We start from the raw sequence: 8,284 nt of genomic DNA, 5'->3' as shown, positions 1-8,284 counted from the left end.
TCATCGTAGTCAAAGGAGCTTCTAAGGTTAAATGGTGGGAAATCCCAGATTTAAGCCCAGTGGGAGTGTCCCCCCAAGAGGGTCCATGTGCCTCTTGGGGGGACACTCCCATTGGGCTTAAATCTGGGATTTTCCACCACCATTTGACTTTAGAACTGAAGAAGTTTCTCGGATGAGAGGTGAAACGACTTCAAGCTACTTAAAGAAGTCCAGACGCTTTTCTTTCCAAGCTCCTCAGACTACATAGATCCATCAACTACTAATGCTGTGTCACCATTTCTTTTGAGCTAATGTATTAACCACTTAATACTGACCTGGTTACCTGTGAGCCTTAGGGGTAGGGATAATGTACCCCCTTGTATGCTCTAGTTCTGAAAAATGTACCTATTTAGTGTGCTGCTACAGGAAAATGTAACTATAACCCTAACCCTAGACCATTTGATGGTAAACGGTAGCTCCAATAGGAAAAAATTCTATGGAAATTATCCCATGAGATTTAATTTGAAAGATGGTAGAGGTTAAGGGTTTAACTATCGCAAGGTCATTGGCGTTCCTTCTAGGGTTAGGGTTACAGTTCCTTTGTATAGAAAGTTGAACTGTTTGAAAATCCAAATGATAAATCTTTTATAAGGAAAAGTGTAATGCCTCTATATATGAGACGTCATTTGAAATATAACATCTCCTAGTTTTTGAAAATGTCCATACATTTTTTTCATGGGCTAAAATCAAAATTCCAAAGCCTCGATGGGTTGCCAATGACCTGGTGGACATTAAAGAAGTTAAATAAGCAGAATAAGATGTGGCCCACAACTAATTGGGTGTTCTGTTTTTTTGTCCAGCAACCTTGAGGCTATTTGATTTTTACTTAAAAACCTCTGGACAGGACACAAATGGCTCTTGGAGGCCTCATAAATAAAATATGTGGGATCCTTAAATATAAACTCATCTAAGCTGCTCGAACTGACTGAACTGAAACCAGATTGACTCTGGCTTTGCTACTGGCCTAACATACATTCCATATATACCTGTATGAAAATAGAAACATTAATTAGATACAACTTACATAAAAGCTTTTCTCTGAACATACAAATACCAGGGAAAAAGTGTGTGTGTTGGGAAGGAGAGAGGAAAAGGGCTGATTGTTCTACAAAGCCAAACAACTGCAAAAAACACCTTACAGTAAACAAAAGCATGTCTGAAATGCCACTGGCCCAGTCCAGCGTGTGTGTCTGCACGCCTCCACATATGGCATCAATTTTAAATGTTTGAGGAGGGCATGTGGGACTCCATTTAGAGTCATGAAAAAGAATCTTGTATCATCCATTTTTCAGCACTGTCCAATGTAGCATCTGTGTGTGTTTTTGTGTGTGTGCATTTGTGTATGTGATATCACAATATGTAGAACCTATTTTACAGTACCTGGGATCATTTCCACCTGGGCACAGGACGATGTGCCTTAAGGGCCTGGCAGGACATCAGAGATTCCTTTCATTTTTCGACTGAAAATAAAAAGTAAGCAAAACTGAAGCTTTCATCAGGGCTTCAATTTAATACACTCAAGCTATACTTCTGAAACTGAATGGGCCAGGTGCAGCATTTATGCATTTCTTCAGGGTTTAAGTGGCTTGTGGCCAAATCGAAAATGTACCCGTTTAACTATTTTCATTTTGGCACAACAATTTGTCTTTACTCAGGCCTATATCATTTGTAGCTTACAATTCTTCGGGGGGGGGGGTGAGAGAACTGTGTTCAACATTGAACTTGAACCAATCATAGTGGCCCTTGGCTAGCTTTTATATACAGTGTATATTCTCATTTCGGTATGCCAAATGTTAAACTGTATTTAACAACTGTCAACTCAGAAAAAAACAAAAAGACTAAAGTTTGTTTAATAGCTCTACGTAAAACTCGCTAACTAGTTACTGTTTAACCTAAAGAGTAAAAGTGCTAACTTATGTCTTTAGTTGCCAAAGAATTTACAAGTCCAAAAACTGTAAGTTTTACAGGTACTGGCAGATATCCCTTTAGGCAGATCTGGATGCTTCTCCCAAGTTTCAGTGTTTGCATCAGGCTTGCTAGCTACTGGCTGCTAATTTCACATTCAGACATTAATTAGTCTCCTCAATGAACTCTTGGCAAAGAAAGTCATGCTATTCATTCTCTAAAGTAAGTGTTCCTGAAAGAAGCACAAGTAAATTGTTGGATCATAAAAAATAAGGAGGGATAATGTCATTCAGGGAAAAAGGCCAGTTAATATTTTGTTACTCTATTTCAGTTATAAATTATATACATAGAACCAATATAGACAAAAGGTAAATGCATTAAATTCATTTTGCTTTTACTAGAATAACGATACATTTGGAATTAAAACCTCTCTCTAAAATAAACCTACAAGCCCCAAAAGTCTTCTACTAGTAAACTAAATAAAGAGCTAAATAAAGACCATTATTTGAGAATATAAAGTACAATTTTGGAAATATCCAATTTTTCCTTTAAGCCTAAGTAATGCATAAGATATATTAAAAACTCAAAGTCTATTTAAGTAAGAAAAAAAACAACCTTTTTTTTTAAACTGATGTGTTCTTGGAAAAAAGCAGCAGTACTCCAACCCCAATCTGTTTACTGCAACATACAAAATATGCCCAGGTAGTTTTAGATCAGTCTGCAGACATTATGCAGTTTTTATATAGTTGTTGTGTGCGAATATAGCCCAGCATTCATTAAAAACTCCCAAATCTTCTTGGCATGTACTGTAAACGGCATGTTCAAACAAAATAGTCATGTTCAACAAAACAGTCACTGACTCAATAAATAAGATTTTACCATACAACCACTGCCCCTGGCTTGAACCCATATTTAACAAGTAACAGCTGATGTGACCTGCTGTGAAAGAACAACTAGTTCCAATAAGAAGAAGAACAAGAAAACAACTATTTTCAAAAAGGGAACTAATTCTAGGGTACAACTAAAACTAATGTGCTACGAAATGAATGGTGAGCGTTGGTTTTTAAACATCTCCAGTGGTGAGAACTGTGTTCTGGGTTTGTTTCATCAAAGACTAAACAGCTCAGCATGCGGCGGTGTGATGGATGAGGTAATAAAGATAATGAAGGGAACTCTGAAGCTGCTTCTCTCGGTGCCGCACCCTTTCTAAAGAAGGCACTATGGGTGCTTCGCCATCTCCACGACCAAGAGTCAGCTCTGCAACCCCTGTTCCCAAATGTCTCTGAAGTCACAGCTGTCTGTTGTTTGGTTTCTGAGAGAGTCATAAGTGGGACTCATCCATTCAAGTTAATGCTGGCGGCTTGTTATTTTACTGCTGAGCGATTTATTCACGGTGGAGTGGCACTGCTCAAAGTATCATGGCCTTTACACTGTGCACCCGAGCACACGTGTATTTTTGAATACGTCATATCACTCCAGAGGCAGCATGTCCCTCACAAGTCCCACACAGCAGATCCACCTCATTTCTTCCCCTACGTTTAGCACTGACCTCAAATCACAAGCCGTGGTGCAAAGTGCCGCGGGCTGTTTCAGCAGTGCCCACACATCACGGCTTGAGACAGACTAGAGGTAGAGGTAGCTGACCCAGTACACAATGTTAAAGAGCAAGAACGAGGTGGGGAAGAAAACCCGGGAGTAGGCATCCAGCTCACGGATGTTGACGTGGATCCGTCCTTTCCTCCAGCCGCCTTCTTTACACTCCTCATAGCAGCAGAAGAAGCTCTTGCAGTCCTTTCCATCCAGGCACTCGTGCAGACAACTGTCGTCATAGTCATGCCAGAACAAGGAGTTGCCCATGGGCATCATAGGCCGAGGGGTGGGACCCATGTTGAAAGACGAGTAGGCCTAGGATAAAAACGGAGAGAGAGAATAGGTGAATTAGTTAAGTCTTACGTAATCTATTCCCGAAGCAATGACTGTCACATCAAAATTACAAGCCACAGCTAGGCATAGAAAGTCCAGATCGTCAATGCGGCTAGCAATCTTAGGCTTTAGTTAGTCAACAAGTGTACCTGATGTTCGGCTTCTAATCTCAGTGCTAGTCCAGGTCCAACATCAACAGCCAATTTGTGATCTAGCTAACATCATTTTTGGGGGGCGGGGTCACACAACTCCATAATTCAGAGACATTTTAGAGGTACTTGAAGACATTTTTTGACACTAATATAAAAGTAGGATGGCAGTGTCCTTGCAATAAGCAAAACTGATGGTTACCTAGTGATTACAATTTTTCACATTCAGTGACCAACTGCAAGTAGTTGCGGCAGCCAAATTTTAATCGAAATGCAATTGCACAGGTTGCCTGGTGGGAGACAACCTGTCTCTACACAATCACAGTCAGACTAAGACTGACAGAATGGCAAAAGTTTGCATATAATTGACTACTAATGTATAAACATATACAGATTGTCAACATGCTGCAATCAGTTGGTCAGTCTGTGCTGATGAATGTTAACTGCATTAATAGACTGTGGTTAGCCCAGTCCATGGGCAAACTCTTTGCTATGTCAAAATGCAAGGTTGCCAAGCCCCTGTGTTATTTTTCTGTTAAAATTGTGTCCAGTAGCAACTATGTCACTATATGTGGAGAGATTTCTGAATGTCTTTTTCAAATCTATGAGGTTCAGGCTGGACTCTGAAGAAGTAGTAAATGTGACTTTCTGTTTAATGTTGATTTCTGAGAATACAGACAGCAACAAATTTGTGATAAACAGATACTTTCTTGTAACTGCCAACTTGACCTTATTGCCATTTTATCATTGTCTTGAGGCACCAAACATACTTAGAAGACAATAGCTAACTGCAAGTATTTGCAAACCTTGTCACCCAAGATTATAAGTTCATTGCATACAGTTACAATAATTGTGGTTGGGCTGTGGGCTTCAACCACCTATAACTGTAGCATTACACATATCCTGGCTATGTTGCAAGCCTTTCTTTTTCTTTTAGGTGGTTAGTGAATGTTAGTAATTTTATGTCTTTATGCTAAAAATTGCAAAAACGAATGCTAAAATTACATTCTTCTTTCCACTTAAATACTTTAGGTTCAAAACTATTTCACATTTTGCCACAAGCCTGGGCTACTTCTTTGTAGGTCACCAACTATAGTAAAACGATGCAGATACTGACGTATATTATCATCATTAGCCTAATAAGCTAGTTGCACGACATAACAAGAAGTCTCGAGCAATGCCACTTCATAAAAAGCTCCATTGTTCAGATGATTGCTAATATTTTCAAGCAGTGCCCTTTTTGTTGTATTGCACTATATTTCATTAAAGTATTAAAGGAGAAATTGTGCCTTCAGTAAATTACCACACTCTGTATGATTTATCATTTCTCCAAAATAGAGAGATTATAAAGACACAAAGCCATGGCATATATTTATCGATGTATTTGAGTGCTTAAAAACTCCAACTTTCAGCACACAATTGATAAGCTGAATAGATTTTTGAGCGATGTGCCATTCTCATAGTTCTGCTGTTATTAGTTATAACAAAAAAAAACAAAAAAACAGTACCAACAATAACATTTTGTGTAATCAATTTCTAACAGCACAAGGATTTCTGTGATGTTGAAATTAATGACAGTGTTCAATCATATTGTAAACCAAACAAGCTGATTTACAAAAGTACAAATGGCTAAGAAATATGTTTTGTTATTTTTTCTTTCACATAATGCAGCTTTAGAAAGAATTTTTGAGACCCCATTGCCAAATAAGTACCTCCTGAGAAAATTTGTTACATGACTCCCTCCCTGATGTTTATGAAATCATGCGAGGCCAACTAATTGGGTTAAAATCTTTTTTAAAAGGTTTCCCGTCCTCCACTACTCTGTTGAAGGAAGGGTGGTAGGCGAGAGAGAGGAATCGTTAGATGTGTCGTGTGGAGTAAGAGATTTGACGGAGTGGGCAGTACAAGGGAACGACACGAATGGTGGTGATTTGGGAGGGGGGGGCTTCCCCACAGACAGAGGGGGCCAGAATACAGTGAAGAGTCAGAGATGCAGAGGAGGGGACTGTATGTAACACAACTTAATTATTCAGCCTGAGCTGGCAGTCTGTTTTAGCCCTGAGACACATTCAGCAGAACTCCTCTACACTGGGAGAAAATAATGAATAGGGAGGGGATCTGGAGAGAGGGAAATGACAGCAACAGTGGCTGACTCAGTCTTAGTAGATGTGCGCCGACGCCATTAAAGCATTCGCGGCAGGTGCAGCCTTGAGAACGCCCACACAGAGTGGTAGGCTCTCATACAGGAGTGGCGGGTTGAAAAGAAATGCATTCAGCTGCACACATGTGCTAATACAGACATGTCAAACTCCTGGGTAGATATTGTGTATTTCCCATATATATATATATATATATGGGCACCCTATGGATCAAATCAATATCAGTTTTTGAAGGTTGGTGTGATTACAGCGAAGACAGTGAAAGAAAGTATTCAGTCGCGTTCTTTCCTCTTCAGACACCTTAACCACTTTACACCCATCGGGTCATCAGCAACCTGCTAGGGTTTCGTGTTTCATGCATGAATTTGGCATTACAGTTTTGTTTTTCAAAGCTTTTCCATTCGGGTGTTCCAAATAGGCAACAACTTTGTAAAAGGGCTAGACCGTAATCTATCATTCCTAAACAGGTAACTGGAAATGTGGTTACAATGAAAACACAGATCTAAAAGGGAAACAAACTGATAAAAATATAGTCTGGTCACCTTTTTTCTACTTATGACAAGATGGAAACTGTGGAGATGTGCAGGAGTAGGAGTCCTAACAACAGAGTGAGGAAGAGGTGGAGAAAGGTGACAAGTAGAAGTAGAAGAAGAAGGCTGTAAGAAAATATATGGAGGGACATAATTAGGAAGGGAGAGATTCAATGATTCAGGTAAAGTAAATAGCTACTTTGACATTGAGCCACTGCAATAGCTAAACTTCAGCTTTTAATTATCACATGCTGTAGTGCAAACCAACTATTCTAACTCAACAACGACTGTACCAACCTGATTAAAACCTGTTTTAATACCAATAATCAAACAAAATGAAATATATACATAATGTGTATGTAAGAGCGATCATGGTGGGCTGTCTGGACTTAAACTGCCAGGGCTGAATTTATTGTTGCAGTCCAGCTCTGGTCCGTAGTCTGTCTTTATTTGTTTGTGGGTTTCTGTTCTTCTCGGCATCCCTTCTTCTCTTGCTATTGTTCATATGAAGGCTGGACCTAGCCTCTTTGGCTTCAGGTACCATTTTATAGTCTTAAGCAGTGTTTCCCAACCCTGTGGAACCACGGCACATAATTCACATTAGAAAAATGACACGGCACACCACCAAAAAAAAATGTCACAAAAAGCTTATTGATATTTTTTCCCCGCGCACCAGGTACAGTGGAATTGGCTCGGTTTGTCCCCAGTATACCTTGTTGCTTTCTTCTGACCGCTACTCATGCTAGGGCCTTCATCTGGGTTGGAGTTTTCTCCAGGACCCAGGTCAGATTGACTACTTTTTTCTTTTCAAATATTTAGTTATTGCTATTGCGCACTGTGTCGTTTCACAGCATGACTATTATGTCATTTCTTCTTCATCTTCGTCTGTTTTAATGGCAATTGGCTACCCAGTCCTTGTAGGAAGTGTAGTTCAACTGCCCTCTAGTGGAAGAGAATGTAATTGTTCTGCCGGTTGCTTAGACCAGCGGTCCCCAACCTTTTTTTGCGCCACGGACCGGTTTATGTCCGAAAATATTTTCACGGACCGGCCTTTAAGGTGTTGCGGATAAAAACAACAAAATAAAACCAGTGCCAGTACCATAAAAAATAAGATTTATTCATAACACAGGAAAAGACCCAGGGAAACCAAGTTAACGATAAAAAAGATGAAAAAAAAGTCACAATAAAAAACTATAAAAACTCTAAAAAAAACAAATTTCACATCCACCTCAACTCTCATGGCCCGGTACCAAACGACTCACGGACCGGTACTGGTCCGTGGTCCTGAGGTTGGGGATCGCTTGTTTAGAGTACTAATCAGGTGGAACCAGATAATCTTCCACGGCACACATGATCATTTCTTCGGCAAATACAGTGGTTGGGAAACAGTGGTCTTAAATTTGGGATTTTGGCTGCTACCACACAAAGAGCACTGCATTCTCATACAGTAGTATACAGTGGGGCAAAAAAGTATTTAGTCAGCCACTGATTGTGCAAGTTCCCCCACTTAAAATGATGACAGAGGTCAGTAATTTGCACCAGAGGTACACTTCAACTGTGAGAGACAGAATGTGAAAAA

The 8,284-nt window shown here is 39.8% G+C and overlaps 1 protein-coding gene across 2 annotated transcripts in view; it reads right to left on the bottom strand.

Moving 5' to 3' along the window:
- Positions 1–235: 235 nt before the first annotated feature.
- The window catches only part of LOC102192418 (gamma-aminobutyric acid receptor subunit gamma-3-like), a 181,086-nt gene continuing 173,037 nt past the window's right edge, over positions 236–8,284 (bottom strand). The window contains exons 10-11 of one of the 2 annotated variants that reach the window (XM_005739842.1): positions 6,718–6,831; positions 236–3,849 (exon numbers count right to left, since the gene is read on the bottom strand). In XM_005739842.1, coding sequence (XP_005739899.1) covers positions 3,568–3,849; positions 6,718–6,831 — 396 coding nt within the window. In that variant the 3' untranslated portion in view covers positions 236–3,567. The remainder of the gene's footprint in view (positions 3,850–6,717; positions 6,832–8,284) is intronic. The other variant, XM_005739843.1, reaches the window with a different exon arrangement.

Source organism: Pundamilia nyererei, unplaced genomic scaffold (assembly GCF_000239375.1).
Source record: "Pundamilia nyererei isolate P.nyererei 1_Seehausen unplaced genomic scaffold, PunNye1.0 scaffold00094, whole genome shotgun sequence".
NCBI classification, from domain to species: domain Eukaryota; kingdom Metazoa; phylum Chordata; class Actinopteri; order Cichliformes; family Cichlidae; genus Pundamilia; species Pundamilia nyererei.
This window is presented reverse-complemented; position numbering and strand designations above follow the sequence as displayed.